The sequence below is a fragment of the Perca fluviatilis genome, chromosome 13 (genome assembly GCF_010015445.1).
Source record: "Perca fluviatilis chromosome 13, GENO_Pfluv_1.0, whole genome shotgun sequence".
NCBI lineage: Eukaryota > Metazoa > Chordata > Actinopteri > Perciformes > Percidae > Perca > Perca fluviatilis.
The window spans coordinates 12293601-12311773 of NC_053124.1; the positions used below are offsets into that span (position 1 = coordinate 12293601).

The 18173-nt window shown below is 41.1% G+C and overlaps 1 protein-coding gene across 1 annotated transcript; it reads right to left on the bottom strand.

Annotated features, from left to right (window-relative positions):
• Positions 1-2049: 2049 nt before the first annotated feature.
• LOC120571799 lies at positions 2050-4535 on the bottom strand. The gene is made up of 2 exons (XM_039820892.1): positions 4283-4535; positions 2050-3721 (listed from the first exon to the last, which is right to left on the bottom strand). Exon 2 carries the CDS (start codon positions 3457-3459, stop codon positions 2050-2052), a length of 1410 nt encoding a protein of 469 aa, XP_039676826.1. The 5' UTR covers positions 3460-3721; positions 4283-4535.
• Positions 4536-18173: the final 13638 nt, after the last annotated feature.

An 18173-nucleotide genomic window follows, 5' to 3' on the forward strand; every position in this document is an offset into this window, starting at 1 on the left:
TATCCCATGTTCCCTCAGTCGTCGCAGCACCCTTCTGACATCACTGACATGATCCTCAAAGGTTTTGCTAAACACAAGAACATCATCGAGATAAGGCACACATATTTCATCCCTTAAGCCCTCTAAGCAATGTTCCAGGAGCTGGAATGCTGAAGGTGCGTTCATGAGAACATACGCGGGATTCGGACCCACTCATACAGGCCCCAGGGGGTCACAAAAGCTGTTAAGTGTCTACTGTCCTTTGACATGAACCCCTGGTGATATGCCTTACCCTGGTCCAGCAGTGAAAAGTGGGTGTTTCCCCCCAGAGTGTCCATAATGTCCTGTACTCTGGGGATGGGGTGGCGATCTGGGTGAGTTTTCTTATTGAGCTCCCTGTAGTCAATACATAAGCGCAGAGTCCCGTCTTTTTTTCTTACACATACAACTGGGGAGGAGTAGGAAGAGGTAGACTTTTCAACCCACCCTTGCGCTATCAAGTCCTGTAAGTAGTCTTTCATCTCCTTGTACAAAGGCTTTGGAACAGAGAGATATGCTTTTGACACCGGTTCAACATCTTTTAGTGAAATGTCCATTTGTAGGTTTCCGACACAGCCTATGTCATCATCAGACCTGGAAAATGACTCTGATTCTTCTCTTAACATCTGACTGACTATTTGTCTCTGATGTTCCTCAAGGTGAGTCAGATCAACAGGAGGATCCCACAGTTCATGTGCAGAGAGGCTTTCACTGGAACTCTGGGCCTGGACGTGGTGAATGGATGTGGTTGGTAGATGATCTGTTTTGAATATGTTGGCAGGATACACTGACCTCACTGACTGTACAGTTCCAATAACAGACCTTCCTGGCAGTGTAATGTCATGACCTGTAGGGTTTTGCACACTAACAATGATTTTTGGAGCCACGCCTGCCTTCACTGACACAAGGGTATCACAAAAGTCCAGTCCTTCAGGCCACTGTGGATTCTCATGAGGTTCGAAAATCAGAGTCTTGTCCTCTTTGAAAGGCGGGGCCTGTACTCGACACTCAATTTGGATGGAGCTCTGTTTAGGCACACTGATTCTCTCATTTGCTGTCCTTACATTATGATCGCATACCTGCCCTACACTCACTGCATTAATAAAGGTTTTTGCTTTGTTCTTCCTGAGATGAGGAAAAGCCATTTTTACAGCCTTCACAAGTTTCTCTTTGTCTCCTTGCTTTGTCTGATCTTGCAGGCTATCTAGGACAAGGTGTTCAATTACATTAAAGCCAATAATAGGACACTGTTGTTGGTTGCCTTTCAGCACTAGCATAGGTATTAGCAACTCATGATCACTAGCGGTAAGCTTAAAGGACACTTCAAGCCAGCCAACGTATGGCATTTCTGTCCCATTGGCTGCTTCAATTTGTAACGGATCAAGTGGGTTGACTAGCTCTGCTACATCTCTGAGTGGCACATCAGGTAAATGGCTTCTTTTCCATTGTTCGTCTATAGCACAAACCTGTGAGCCTGTGTCCCAAAGCGCCTGAATCTTTTGTTTGTGCAGGAGACACCTGATTAAACACTTCTTCCCTACTAGCTCTCTTACAGTAGGTGTTTTCTCCAGAGCACTATTTTCTTTGCATTTAATTTTCTCGCATAACTGTGTTGTCTTTTTCTTAACATTTGAACATGCATAGGGCTTACAGTGTCTTTTGTGTGCTGGCCAATGGGTTTCCTGGCACTCTTTTGAGCAGTACAGTGTGGTTTTACAAACTGAACAACATTTTAGTTCCTCATTTCCTTTTTCTTTTTCACAACTTGTGCAAGCTTGGGACTTATCTATGTTACTGGTCGCTCCATGTCCCGTGGGAGCAACCCCTCTTAGTTTAAAGGACTCTTCCTAACTGGCTCTACTGGTCTCTGTGCTTTACAACCCGCTCGGAAGTGTTCACTGCTTCCACACTTAAAGCAATGCTGACAGTACTCTTCACCTGCTTGCATACAAGAGAAACACCTTGGGCGAGAGCGTGGTGCTGGGTAGAACCGCTGAGGTGCAAACCTTTGCTGAAACTGAGTTGTCTCCCTCATTCGCCCAGGACCGAATGCTGGACGGTACTCCTGTACCACTGTTGGTGACTGCTGTCTGTAAAAGGGCATGGGATCTGATTCATTGTTACGATGTGGGGGCTGTGGGGGCGAAAACTGGGTATGGGGGCGTGAGTATTTGCTGGTTCTCTGCTTGGTTGGGGATATTGTGGGGGTGCAGGTGTGGATCTTTGGATGGTTTCCCTGATCTGGGAGACCTCAGTTCTCAAGTCCTTCAACAGGACCATGTCAGAGCGCATTTCTTTTATCTCAGAAAGCAGATCCGGAGGGAGTGTAGCTGTGCGTTGTGGGATGGTGCTTTTCTTTTCCACTGGAAGTTCATTTGACTGAACTGTATTCACATTAGTTACACGTGATGGAGCAGCATGTTTCTTTTTGTCCTGCCTCTCTTTTTCGTTGCCACATGCAATGTTTAATTTCTCCAGCAGCAGCTCATCTGAAGTGTTCGTTTGCAGGAGGTAAGGCTGCAGGTCACTCTTAATGTTGTCACTCTGAAGGCCAGTTAGGACAGTGTGCATGAATAGACTCTGGACTAGCGCTGGGTCATATTTTAGACTTGAATCAGCTTCCTGAGAAGCAAACAGGATCTTCTGTCTCAGGTCCATTGTTCTTATCAGGAAATTCTGAGGGGTCTCCTTACCGTTTTGGACCTCAGAGGTGAGTTGTTTATATAACTCTGTGGCACCTTTCTCCTGGTAATGGGATCTGAGGATCCTGCGAAGGGCAGGCAGGGTAAGTTTGTCTTTCCCTTCAAGGTAACTTCGCAACTGCAGACCTGGTGTGATGGCGTGGATTACAGCATCAATAATCTCTGACTCTGGATAGTCCTTGTTGAGCCCACTTTCAATTTGTCGGGCTAAACTAGAAAAGGTTAGCCTATCTTTTTGCCCTGGCTCACCTATCTGGCCAGAAATCTTAAAATCTTTGCGCCACATGGAACCATTAGAGGGTGCTGGGGCCATATTCTTTGCTGTTTTGCTGGGACTGGCAGGGTTCTTCGTACTTGATTTCATTAGGCCATGCATTGCATCCTCTTTTTCTTTCAGTGACAGCCTCAACGCCTCTACCTCTTTCTGGAGGTTTTCCTGTTCATCAATTTGACTTAGGATTTCACATTCACTTAGGTTTGTTGCCATATGGATTTTGTCTATTATGTCCTGAACATTAAGGAGGTCTGACATGCCCTCATCCTCCAGGTCGGCCAGTTCTTCCCGCTCAAGATACTCTATTACATGAGAAATTAACTGACTGCGAGTTTTACCAGCCACATGTTCTGTTCCTGATCCCAAAATCTGAAGTGTGTTGCATAATTTAATCAGCTGTTTGACAGTCAGTTGGTACAATTTTCCTTTAATCTCCAGTTGCAGCTTCTCCAATTCAGACTCCATTTTAGCAGAAGAGTTGGCACAAGCAGTAAAGTAAGTGTTTATCTGACTTAATTGGTTTTTTTTCTTTTCCCTAGTGGTCACTTTTGCTCACTTCAGGATACAAGTTGCCAGTATATGTCCGAAGACCACCTTGACCGCCTTGTCAGACTCTTCTCTCTGATGCCTGGGTTGTTTTATGGGATGATGGATGCGAGGATTCCACTTAGAGCTCAGGGATGGTCCTCAAGCCAAACATCCCAGCGGTGCCTCCAAATGTTGTACCCTTAAAAAGGGGAATAGTAACGGGAGAAGGATGAGAAAAACACACACGCAGCTCTTTCCTTCACTCGTCTGTATTGAATACATTCCAAACAACACACACAAAACAACAGACAAATGTATATATAATGTATATATGCGCACACTCAGCTCCAGGACCACAGGCACAATGAATGCATCCCCAACATGCTCCAAATTGTCCAAACTACTGCTTCAACCAAACAAACATGACATGCAAATTACATCTCCAACAAGCCAAACCATCATGGAACCTTCGAATAAGGAGATGCATTCAATTTTTGTCATTATGACGTGAAGCAGACACAAATATACACATATACAAATGAAACGGCAACGCTCCCAAACATCAATGTCAACACTCAGACTCCACGGCGTGGCCACGAGGTATCCGGCTACTAGCTTACTAGCTTGAGTTAGCAAGAAATTCAATAACAAATAAGTCCCACAAAACGTATTTTCCATGCATTTAAAACCACAGTAACATAAAGAAAAATACTATCAACATGTGTTCATAAGTATACAGTGCTTTGCAAACGCTAATTACCTTAAAAAGGGGAATAGTAACGGGAGAAGGATGAGAAAAACACACACGCAGCTCTTTCCTTCACTCGTCTGTATTGAATGAGGAAGAGGAGCGCGATCCCCCTACTGGAGCCCCTAGGCATTACCAACACATCGACGTATCACACAGATAAGGATCTGAATTAGCTATCTGCATACAAATGAAACCACACATTTTGAAAACACATACTATGTTCAACTCAAAACAAATTGTATGTCTGAATACGTTGTCATATACAACCTGTCACACTTATGCCAATTTTTTTACAACGCTTTTGTAATAAAGCTACTGGAACTAAATTATAAACATTCTCGTAAAACATGACTCATGAAACTATAACATCCAACATCTTAAACATAACAGCCAACATTTCACCAGGGGTCCGTTCCAGGAAGGAGGTTTAATAAACTCTGAGTCTAACCCTGATCTCTGAGTTAACTTACCCTGAGATGGGAAACTCTGAGTTTTCGGTTCTAGAACAGCTGATTTGAGTTGGTTCACTCAGGGTTACGCACGTGCACCACCACTATAAAAAGGCAGTATGAATGGAGCCTTGATACTACGATTCACCATGGTAACAACCACAAACAAACTGGTCGGTGGAAATACTCATGCGCACATACAGCGAGTTTGAACATGCATTTCGTTAAAAAAGCAAGACAGCGCTTGCTGCTGCAGCAGAGAGAGAATTGGTGTGGGAGAAAATTGCTGCTTGAGTCAATGCGTAAGCATTAACAGTGTATTAATTTCATATTTATCACAGTTAACTTATAATATTACTGGTGAAAACTGGAATTGTATTACGCCTATAGTTTCATTTGGGTGCAATCCTGCGGACGAAAAAGTAAGCTACTACTATATCCCATTCTGAGGCTGCAGCACCATGATCATTAACAGAACTATAATTTATAATCATTTCTTTCTTTTTAATGGCTCTCACTGGTTTGTGTCCAGGGAAAAACGTTTCAGAGCGGGTCACACTTTTCTGACGGCTCTGCATACAGTGGCTTTACTATTACAGTATGATCCGTATACACACCAATAAAGAAAACTGCCGTTTGCAAAAAAACTTAATGCGAAACAAAGAATCTGCTGGGATGTTAAAGCCTGTCCACGATGGTGGATGTTCGTGATAAGAGGACGGGTAAGGTATCTACATATCTGATGGACTGTGAAAAAATGTGGAAATGAAAATACATTTAGTCGGGACTCAATATCATCTCCCGACGTAATACAGCTTTCTCATCAACGGGATCGTCGACAAAAGGACATGACATGTTTGAGAAAAAAACGTTTTATAATCTGCCTAACAATACGTTTTTTTTTTATTCATGCAGATAACAAACTGCATTAAAATGCACCTGATACAGACTGAATGAATGAGGAAATGAGAGAAAAGAAACCTCTCAGTCTGGAGACTGAGAGAAACTCAAGGTTTCTTGAAGAAAACCTGTTCCCGACCAGGTTAGGTTCACAGGCTCAGTTACCATAGTAACTGACTCTGAGGTTAAGTTACCTCTCTTTCTGAAACGGAAAACCCAGAGTTTCCCTCATCTCAGGGTTAACAAACTCAGAGTTTTCACTAAACCTGCTTTCTGAAACGGACCCCAGATCTCGTCGTATTCAAACCATAGCAGCACCCTGATATCTTGTCTATTGCAAATAGGGAAGGGGGCATCATACACCATTGTGGTGCACCCCTTAAAAACAATTTGCCTAAAGGCATTAATGCAAATACAGTTTTTGCTCAGGTGTAGGAGAATTCTTCACACAAAACTCACCTTAGTAAATCCAGTGGCATACTTCAATTCATGTCTCCACCTATTATTTACAAGAATAGATGCACCTTGCAGACATGCTAAAATGACACACAAACTGTGACTTTATCTTTGTGCACCTGTTCCAACAACAAGAAGTGCTTCAGGATTTAAAATTCTGTGTAGATTTAAAAAAAGAAACCTTATTCAAACCACATGTTCACATCAACTGCAATGTTCTCAGATGTCACAGAGGCTGGTTTGTTTGTTTATGTGCTTGCTTCGTTTAAGTGGCTGTTATGTACAGGAACCCGACATTCGCTGTGACGTGTATTGAACGGAAAAAGGTGGCAATAGGAGCCAGGCAGATCCACTGGAGAGACAGCCTGGGAGATGAATGAGAGACGCATTGCTTCCCAGATTAGGTTTGTTTTCCAATCATCTTCTGGCCATATACCATATTGATTAAAACCTAATAACCTCATAAGATGTTCGCCTCCACCTTTCTCATCCTCCACCACCCCTCCCTCCCTCCTTCCTCCTCTCCTCCTCCTCCTCCTCTTCTTCTTTCTCTCACCGTCCCCAAAGAGAAACGACGCGCCGGCTCTCCTCTCACTATTAAAGAAGCGCTGACAGCAAATCACTCTTCCTGACCTCAAAGTTGAGCCTTTAATTTTGATGATATCTATCAATCATGACAAGGATATCAAATAAAAAAAAGAAAAGGATTGGCTGGGTTATATATCTGACCCACGATTAAAAGATATTACCTTACAACCCACACATCAATCTGGGAAAAGTGTCAAGCAGACAAGAGGGTTAGGAGTGGAAAACAATCTGGCAAGTTGACGACATTAGCTTTGATTGGTGCAGCATTTGGCTGACAAAGCTTTGCATTTAGTAGTAGTAGAGTAATCCCTTGCAGTAAACCTCATATTTTAAACATTGACGCCTCCTTAAAGTTTCATAAAGGTGAAGGTAACCTTGTGGCCCGATGCACTCAGCGATTTGTTTACCGTTGTTACCCTATGAACCTTATATGAGCCCTGAGTCTGTTTACCCTGTCACCACTGTCATTTCACAGGTGTCATTCTGCTGATACTTGTGCTATCGATATTTCCTTCATCACACAGTGTGTAATGGGTCTTAAAGCATCACTTAAAACTTTCTCTCCTCCCATCACCGCTCTTCACACCATCTTCTAGGCCTCTTCCATCTGCACCAAAACATCCTAATATGACATTTAGGAAGCCTGATGATATTATGATTTTCAGGAGAGAAAGAAATTCAACAGCATTAGAAAGCGTGGCAGAATGCACTTACCAACCACACACACATGTATGCGGACATGCAGACACTGAAGAAAATGAGCATAACCTTCCTGTGGGCTGTATTTTACTGCTGATGGACCACTGGTTTTAGTGCCTCTAATCATGAGTGATGCTCAAATTTCTCCCTTCACTTCCTGTTGGCTTCTTATTCTCTTTATGTTTTCCCTGCATTGTCTCTCTCTCTCGCTCTCTCTCTCTCTCCTATTAAGCGTTCTTTCTTTTCATCTTTGTTACTCCCACTTTAATCTCCAATAAGAACACAATAGATAGATGACAAAGACTATAAAGAAAAACACATCCATTTCTGCCTTGTACGTGACATTTGTGAACCTCCGCTCAATTTCTTGGGATCACTTAATTTCCTTCCCATTCTATGACTTAGTCACAGGAAAACAAGTCTTGGTATATTAACCTTATTAGTGGTATTTGCATTCTAATTAAAGGGGAATTTACTAGCCCAGCATGGGGGATTAAAGGAGCAAGAGGACTACTGGGGCATGTGGCAGACGGCAACCTTTAACAAGGCTCTTACTTTCATGTTGTAATGATACAGTGGTTGGTTGCCTTTGTAGAAATGCCCTGCTTCCCTCCATTTATCCACATTTCCAAAGCTATTTCTTCCTGTTAAACTCTTTCTCAGAGGGGTGTCACTTGGCGAAACCCTTAGGCATGCTAAAGTCCCTGTTTCTCATATTAAGTGCCAACTAAAACAACTCATCAAAACGTAATTTATAGCTACAGGAAGCTTCAAATCTTAAGCAATAATATGGGGAGTATCAAACACTCTAGGTAGCTGTAAAAAAAAGTCTGTACTGTAGTTTGTTGCTTCATGGATGGAGGGTGTAGAAACTGGTCAAACTGTTATTGCAGCATAATCCACTTCTTGCCTTCCATAGAGGCCACTCCAAAAAGTCCAGTTTTAGTAATAGAGTTATGAGTTTGAAAGTTTATCTTATGCCAAAACACTGCACAGCAGTTAATAATATTCTGAATCAAAATTCAAAATCCAAATTTCAGGAACAGGAGTCCAGAAAAAGAAAAAGAATATTGAAAAGAGCAAGAGACCGGCGTCAACAGAAAAAAGCGCGAAGGCTACCGTAGCTGTAATACGTACTTTGAACTGCGTGGCGCGAGAGAGTTGATTGCGATATATGATCTCCACGCTAGATGGGAGAAATTCCCACACATTGGACTCATATTGACTTTCATTTTGTGACATGAGGAAAACAAGAAGATTGGTGATGAAGTATGAGTGCGCCAAATACGCATAGGGAGGTACTGTAGGTGGTTTCACCCAGGAGACAGGGGTTCGTTTCCCGTCTTATTGGAGGGTAGATATAAACAAGCTATATCATCCTATGGTATGGAGGACTTGTTTTTGCTGGCCGACCCTGCGTTTGGTCATGGGAATGAGGGGGCTGCGTTGCTTCACGCTAGACTAGTGTTGGTCTGAACATGACATAGATATGCAACAGGGTTTATATTTCTAATAGTTTTGACATTGGAAGGCACTGACAAAACTGGGCTGACAAACTGAAAGCAATAAAAGTAATGTAATAATAAATGGTAATAGTAGTAAATACTAATAATAAATAGTTACTGTTTGCTGTGAAGTAATTAGTGATGTTATTTTTACAGTTGGTAAGAGATAATGAATGAATAATTGCATAAATAACTAAGTGCTGCTCAGTGTGTTCCAAGCACCCAAGCTTGCAAGCATTTGCTTAACCTTCCATTGGTCATGAGGACTGCTTTGTCATAGCTAACCCACTGCTAATACAATATAATACAAGCAAATATCTTCAAGATACTGTTCATAAATAAGGAAGGATGTTGTGACTAGGATGGCTGGTGGAGAAAGTAAGCAAAATGTTGACTCCTCATTCTGTCCATCTCTGTTCAGTTTCTCTCCAGCCTAAATGTCAGTCTCACGTACATTTGGCCCCAAATTGACTCTTTGTTATTTTGTTTGACTGATTTTGTCAGGCCTGTCTTGCTGGTCATTTTCAGGCTGAGTGGATCACTGTATGTGTCTCCCTGATGTCCCTTGCTTGCTTCGCTGTATAACTTTAGCTGGCTTCAAAGAGACAAAGAGTAAGATCTGAATTGATTTGGTCTCTCGGTTTCTCTTCTGCTCTTTTCCTCTCTTGTCGTGTCTTGTCTGCTTTTGTTGTCTCTTGTGTAGTCAGCTCGCTCTCTCTCTCTCTCTCTCTCTCTCTCTCCCTCTCTCCACGTCTCCCCTTTTTCCTGCTTTTTAGCATTTTTCCTTTTAAATAGAAGAAAAGAAACATGAAGGCCTCCGACATAGTTCCACTGCAGGCGTTCCGGGGCTATACTTCAGTAGTCAGTCGTGTTCGTGGCTGTAGATGGCAAGCAGCATATTTGGCAGAGAAGCAGTTATAGAACCAGACAGGAAGCTCAGACTAAAACTCTTAAAAGGTCAGAGAACGTACGCGAGGTGAGGGTCAGATCAATGTGATCAATAGGAGCCAATGATTGCTTGGAATCAGTCAGCCTCACTTGTTAAGTCGAGGACAAATGCATGAATTCACAGAAGCTAACCTGATTCCATTGATGAAAGGGATGATTAAAGAGTATGCATCAGTAAGATATGAAGGCAGGCATTCAAAGCAATGGCTTGTGTTCTTTTTTTTTTCTTCCTTCCTTCATTTGCAGGGTCTTGATGGGATTATGCAGTAGCTTGTTTGTTTTGGTTCACATATTTGACATGTTTCCTTTGTACTCTCTTCTTAGTCCTGTTTTTTACGCTCTCTCAGCCTATATTGTCTTCCACTAGTGCTAGCAAAACCCATTTCAGACCCGTGTGGATTGCTAAGCCTTCCATTTGGCTGCATTCAGACCTGACTACACTAGACTACATGTGCTCATGCATACACTAAGCCTGAAACATCCATACTAAATATACTGGAGCAAATGTGCACATATGCAAACGTAAAATGTAATTGTCACAGAAACGTTAGCACGTTTTGGGCAGTACGTTAGTTTAGACATTCAGTTGTGGGTAATGCAGAAGAATGACTTGTAGAAAATTTAAAAAACAAAATTTAAACTTTAATAGAACTAATTACATTAGCTGAGAAGTATGCATATCTACAACCAGCTGTTTAAATGAGTTAAAACAGCAAACAAGATTATTTCTAATAACACAGATTAGAAAAAAATTTAAACAAGAGAGAAACATAAGAGCTGATTAATTACTGGCAGAAGGTAAGGTGGAGGGGTCGGGGTGGAGGAGGAGCAATTAGCAAGTCTGCCTTTGATGCAGGAGGCTGGAGTTTCCTTCCTGTACCAGATCTGCAATATAAAATGTACGTTTTTATTAACTATAGCTAATAACTTTTCCTCATCTTCAACTTTTCGTTGTCAAACCCTTACCATAACCTTATCCATATTGTATTTGTCATAACCACATTGTTTTATAATGTTTAGTAATGCTATATATATCATAACATTTTATATATTATTTGTTAATGATTAGCAAATTATTTGTAAACCTTACAAGATATTGTTTGTAAACCGTCAATAAATAATATATATATATATATTCATAATGTTCATAAATACTTTGTAAAGCATCTCTATACATTATTTAGAGAGCTATGTCAGTGCACAAATCATCTCTTTAATATATTACCAGAAAACAGCATTAGTTGCAACTTTGTAATAGCCATCTAAATAATGTTTATAGAAACAATTATTAACCTTTAAAAAAATATTAACTATATCTACATTTATAAACTAATGAATTTCTACTGCACTAAGCTATAATGCAATATAATATAAATTATAACATTGCTAATAATTAGTGAACATTATAAATAAGCATGTCATTGTTAACAGTAACTAACTAAAGTTTATTTAACCATCAATTTACCATTTCTTGGTTATTATAAAGTGTTACCCAACATTTACATGCATTTTTAACATTCAGTCTCATGCAGTGTCCATGTCTTTGTTTCCCATTTTTTCTGTCCCTTTATTCTCCATCATTTCTTTGTGATTGTCCTGCTGTTAACTCACTTGAATAGCGGCCTGCTATTTCTTTTGTATGCTCTCTGCTTTCCAGTCTGATGTCAAACCATGACTTTAAACAAATTGTTGATTTAAAAGAAGAAAGGCACGAGTGACATGCACTAAACCCTCAACATTCTTGTTTGGAGCATGAAATGGCATCAAAATTGCGCTCGCACAGAGCTCTTCAGATACAGAACAAATATGCATCCCTTTTTAAACTGTTTATAGGACATTTTGAGTGCTTCGGAAATGGATAATTGGACAGTGAAATCAAAATCTTTTGGAAAGAAAAATGGGGGGGAGTGGTGTTTCATTTCAATTGCATGAGATAGTTAAAGATCATAGTTTGACTCTGTGTGTGTGGGGAAGACAAAATGAGAGGGAGAGAAAGCAGTACAGGCAAAGAGAGGGTGAGAACCTTTTTTTTTACTAAACCTTTTCCTCTTCATGAACATGATTATTTTTGGAGGGTAGGGACTCAAAATGGAATAGCTGTGGATGCACTGGGCCATGAAATTTTCTCCCAGAGTTATTTTTTCATCATGCAGAATGTATCATGCTCACAAACCAAGGTGGACCACCAGGTGTTGGGGCTTCGCATCACAATAACACTAACATCTGTCTCCAAATTCTTTTCAGTCAGGTAGTCCAGACTGCGGTCTTCATACAAGGCCCACTAGGTAGCATATCTATGATACAAATGAATCCACTATAACAATCAAAAGCACATTTGGACCTCATTGACCCTCTTCTTTATGGATGTTTCTTCTTTGCAGCCATTCCTCTTCTTCCCCATTCTTTATCTCCATAAAAAATTTGTTTAACTTTTCAAGCATTCCACTTCATCAGCCTTGCCTGTCTAGTAGTATTGCATTGCCAGACCTAACTCCACAGGTCTGGCCCCTTCACACATACACTCCTGGATAGGAGAAAAAAATGTTTCTTCAAACTTGCCATTTTCAGCGTGTAGCTTGCTAGCTCGAAGTTTGTTGTTGTTTCCCGAAACAGAGTTTTGCAAGGCGACGCAGACTACCTGTCTGGTAACTCTTTTCTTTCACCATCGTAGAGGTGTGGCCTCTTTGTCCCTGGTTTTACTGTACCATTGTCTGCCTCTCCATTTGTTTTTGATCATCCTGTTTAGAGGATGCCAGTCTCAACCCCAAGGCTGGCAGTTGCTAGGGGCAGGGGTGAGCTCAGCCCACCCAAAAGTGCATCTTGTCCACCCAACAAAAGTTAAGAAAATGTGTGTAGCCAATGAAAATAAATAGTGCAGAAAATCCCAGTACCATTTCTAACTGTTTCTGATTGGGTGGGCAGCCTACAGCCCGCCTCCAAAGTCGCCCAATGCCCACCCCCCTCTTCTCGTCATGTTCAGGTACAAACACACAGAGCTCTGAAGAAGACCCGCACGTCGTTCTGTGTCCACTCTCTCAGTCAAAATAGAGATTGGCCAGATTTTTGTGGCATCTGACCACGGATTGAAACCACGCTACCTAGCGCCTAAATTGCCCACCACTGAGGCAACGTGCTCGTCTAGGTGCAATGAATAGCAAGCTCCTCTAAAAAAAATATGTGTTCCTTCATTCATACTTCTTTTCTTTGTATTTCCTTTAATCTTGTGATGGGGCATTGATGAGTTGGCCTTGTTGATGATTATTCTGTTAGCTACCTGGGAAGAAAATGGGGTATAGTATCTGTGGTGATAATTAAATTGTAATCAGCTGTAATCTGAGCTGAATTTTGCTAAAGTAAACACTCTGCCAAAGGACAAAGCAGAATGTTGATGAGGATATAGAGCACTGTGTTGCTATGTGTGCATAGATAAAGTGTGCATGCATCCGTGCAACAGTAACATAATACATGTATTAAGAAGAAAGTAGGGTGAGTAGTAAAGCTTCTCATATTGCAGCCAACCTGCAGGTAAACCAGCCAAGGACTGTCACTGTCAATTGAAAATGCATATGCACGTGGTATTCATGTTTAATATATTAGTGATTTCAAAGATACCTAAGTAACTATGTCAACCTGGCCAGGTGAAAGTTCCGGATATTGTTTGGCTATCATGCTTGACTAGTCGCCTCAATGTTGCATGGATCTGGGCAACTTGCCCTTTGATTGTCAGGTACGTTGGTCCCTATTTTCCAAAACAAGTACTGGAGGCAGTTTCAACTGCTGTAAAATCACACTGCTTATCTTCCCTTGGAAAACCTACTGTACGTCAAGTTTCAACAGAAGATTGGTTATCTAAGATTCAGAGGGACAAATGGACAATAGATTTTGCCCTAGAGATGGAACAGTGGTACAGCTTTTTACCATCTCACAGATAATCAAGGTGTCATGGGAATGTGTTAGTGTGTCTTGGTGAAGGCTAACAATGATGTTCATCTAATTTTTGTGATCTAAATGGAGTGGTTCAGGTATTTTTGGTATAAGTGATGCCAACAAGGATAGACAAGAAAGAGATGAGCTATACAGTATTGTCCAAGAAAGAGATGAGCTATACAGTATTGTCCAAGAAAGAGATGAGCTATACAGTATTGTCCTTCCAACCTTCATTGATTGTCATGAACTTTGGGTAGTGATGAGAAGAATAAATTTAAAGCAGATTAGATGACATTCTGCGAGGTGGCTGTTCTCATTCTCACTGTTCTAGAGACAGTGATTTGGGAGAATATCTGCTTAGAGCTGGTGATTCTTCACATATAGAGTATTTATTTGGGGTAGTTTGCACACTAGTAGAAATGCCTCCTCGTTATCGTCCTTTGGAAATGTTCTGGGCCCAACCAAGAAGATCCAAGGGTACACCCTAATGCTGGAGGGACTACATCTTGCAGATGGCCTGAGGTAGTTTAGTATCCCTCAGGAGGAGCATAAGGCGGGTTACACACTGCACGCGTCTCGCGAGCGTGGCATTTCTGTTGCGTCTCAGCTGCGTGGATTTTTCTGTGTCCTGCATACCAGAAGCGTGTCTGACGCGGCGCTGCTCCTGCTGCTAGGTACAGGGAGGGCTGATCTCGGGACATAGTGCCAACAGATTCAAACTCTGATAAATGGGTAAGTGGGCTGTCTGAACAACTTTGTGTAGCTGTAAAGAGCCTATATAGCCTATCTGATGTTGGACCGTCACTCAGAACACGCACTACGTTGTTATCGTAGCCTATCCTACCATTTATATATAGCTTACTGATTTGATTAAAGCAAGACGTCGGCAGTATTGACTGCAAAATATGTTACAGAATATTTCGTTCTGTATGACAGGTGCAATATTTGAAAATCTTTTCTCTGAAATTTTGTATTACATTTATATCTACATTGATGTCAAAACCTAGACTTTCAAACATCAATGTCATTTATTAATATGTATTTGTGTCTAAATGACATATAAACATATTGTCCTATTCTATTTTGCCTGGAAACGCTTCCAACACGCTCGCGTGAAAAATAGGTGTCGGTTCTATTTCTAGCAGTCTCAAAGGGCAATACTACCTTCAAAGATATTTCAATATTTAATATCAATTTAGAGAGATTCAGTTATAGGGCTGTTCGTTATATCTTATTTTTTTAAATAGACCTATTCGGAGTAGCGTAATTTCTTTTTCTTTTTTTTAAATATATATTTCTCTTTTTTGTGTGTGATTAATTGCGTTAACTGTAAAATATGATTTGTATTTTCAAATGTCGTGTAATGTGAAGTAATGTCTTGTGTGTATGGTGTGTAATACCTTTTAGCTTATGCTGAAGCTAATTTAGGGTGCCGTAAGTTAAATAAACAGTGTCTTGTTTTTAGGTATACGTATTTTGGCAGAATGTTGAGAACATTTGATGAATCACATACAAATTTCCACCCCCATTTTAAATGGGCTCACACAACTCGGATCACCACTTACTGAAATATTATTTTCAAGGAAATAGAAACCTGGAATAAATTAAGTGTGAAAAGTCATTCACAATTAACATGATTATTGACAAGAAACTTGGTTCTTGGATGTATTCATGTTCAGCACATGCAGCAGCTTTTCATGTATCAGTGGAGGAGGCTGCAAATGAGGGGAAATATTACATTTGTCATCAGGCAGTAGCCAATCCAATAAAAAACACTTTCATTAACCCAATTACCATCTGAGGCCAATGTTACAATGGCGAGGTTCACTCATTAAGTCATTGCCAACATGTTTTGATTACTAACCCTGTCTATTTTTTCCCCTTATCTCCCTCTCCTGCTTTCACTCTCTCTCTGTCTCTCTCACTCTCTCAAAGAAAATGCATCTTATTATGCAAAGGCCAAGCTGTAGAATTAGCAAGGTAATAGATGTGATCCGCTTGCTAACCTCAGCCAGCAGTCATGCACAGAATATCAAAGAAGGTCTTACACACATATTGCTGTGTAGGCCTTGTCATCACTCTTTTGAGAGCATGAGTGTGTTAGGGTGTTGTGCTCCGTCACGCGTGTCCAACATCTGTTGCCAGGGGATAAAGGTTAGAGTTCAGGATGTGAGCAAATGTTATCTCTTACTAGAGATAGGAAATACATGACATTTTTGTGTGTGCACATGTGTATTAGTATGTTAACCTGTACCCATACACATGTTTTTGCACTGGACCATTGAATGTATTCAATCTTAAGACCCTTTATCCTAGCCTAGAAATCTTGACGCACCCTAGCGGCAGCAAATTTAATTTGCAGCCAGGGGGGTCTAGGCACTCTCCGTTGGCTTGCGCGCTGGAAAAACCAAACTCTAGTCAGGCCAATCACATCGTGTATAGAGTCAGTGGGCGGGCTTATGGCTGCTGCTGCTGGGAACAGCGGTCTTCTGGAAGACTTGGAGTTAAGCTTTTCTTTGAGAAAAGAACAAAGACCGACACTGAAATCAATCTTCCAATCCACATCTTCCTTCAAAAAGGAAGATGTGGCACAATCTATCAACTAGCTTCGCTACCTTCTTCGTTGCTCTGCCTGGTTGTAGCGCTATCCTATTGCGTGCAGAGGGAATTTGAAAGACAACAGTTTATCCCGCCCCTCTGATTGAGCCCTGTCAATGTTGAGTTCCCAGACCCAACATCTTGATGTGGGCCTGGCTTGTCAGGCTACCTTTATCCCTCATTTAAACCTTAAAGCCAACTCCAGTCCTGTTGAAATGTCTTAAATTTGGAGGATTTTCTTCATCTTCCAATCCATGTGAGGTAATTCATTAGGTACAAGATAGAATAGAAATGCAGGAATACACACACATGTGGAGTAAGTAACATTTTTAGACAGAATGAAAGTCAGTTGCTTTGCATAGCACTGGCTGCCTTGACAGCTGTGTGGGCTGACAGGCGCTCTTGCCCAGCTGGAATGACATTGCTTTCAGTTGCATATCAAATTCAAGGCTAGATTCTGATCAGCTGAGGGCTTGTACTCAATCTGCATAAAAGGCATTTCAAGCCTTCGCAATGTGACTTTCAGAGTGTGTGTGTGTGTGTGTGAGAGATGCTGGTGAGCATGCATCTCTGTACAGCTAAAATGTTGGGGGGGGCGGGGGGGGGTTGGCATGTGTCTGTGTCTGCCTGTGCGTGTTCCAAAAATGCTGATTTGCACGCTCGAAGGGAGCAGATTTTCATATATTTAAGGGCAGGCACGTTGCTAAGCTATGACAGGCTGAGGGTACTGATGCATTAGAAAAGCCTTTGTAAACCATAAGCTGACAGATAGTGAGAACACACAACACACAGCTGTATTACACTCATCCCCTGCTGTCTTTACCTTTCTTTATTCTTCACAATTTCTCTTTTGGCTTGCTTCCTTTTGTTATCTATCACACCATCTAGCTATTTATCTAGTTATTAGCTAGTTAACTTTATAGCTATCTAGCTAAAGTCATTCTCAATTCTCAAAGACTGAATAACTAATATAATAAATTATATAAAAGGGGTAAATATTCCCCACCTCCACTGCAGCATCTTCTTATGTTTTTCTTTTACCCTGTAAAATTACTTAAAATGTACACTTGGTGCTCTTTTCTTGTTCTCTTGAATCCTCCTGTTCCTCTTTTCATCTCCCTTGGCCTTCAGAGGAAGTTTTGACTCGGCTGAATAATGCATGGTGCAAAAACACTGAGCCATCATAGAGAGAGGAAGGAGAGTGCACAGCATTGCGCCTTTTCCTCCATTTTGGTTGCCATGGGCCCTTTCACCTTTTTTTAAGCCATTTCTAAGCCAAGGCAGTGTGCAAGCTAATGATGAGCTATATTACGAATGATATGACTTGTTGGAATTATGACAGAATGGTCAAACTAATAAAATATGGAGCAGGAAATATGAAGGCATCAAAAAATAAACTATTGTGGAGTAGAGAAAGGTGGATAATTGAAATCTGGAGAGTGTTGAACCTATGGATTGCTATCTGCAGTCTGTCGAAGGATGGCGGGTAGACAGGAGGGGAGACTTTCTGCATGATGAAGCTTTGAACATCAATTGTTGGTTTGGAGCGAGCAGAGGAGTGATACAGGGACAAGCCAGAAAGATAAAGAGAGAGGGAGGGAGAAATGCAGAATGTGAGAAATGTCAGCTCCCAAGAGAATACTTGGCCTTGGCAACTCCTGAGCAATGCAGAACATGTTTTTTTTTGGTTTTACAGTTAAAGTTGCATTAAGTAGCAAAAAGTACATGACGATGAAAGAAACTCATACTAACAAGGAAGTACTTAAAATAACAAATGAAGCAATGTCCTGGAAGTGACTGAAAACTGCATATATCTGCAGACTGTGAGCA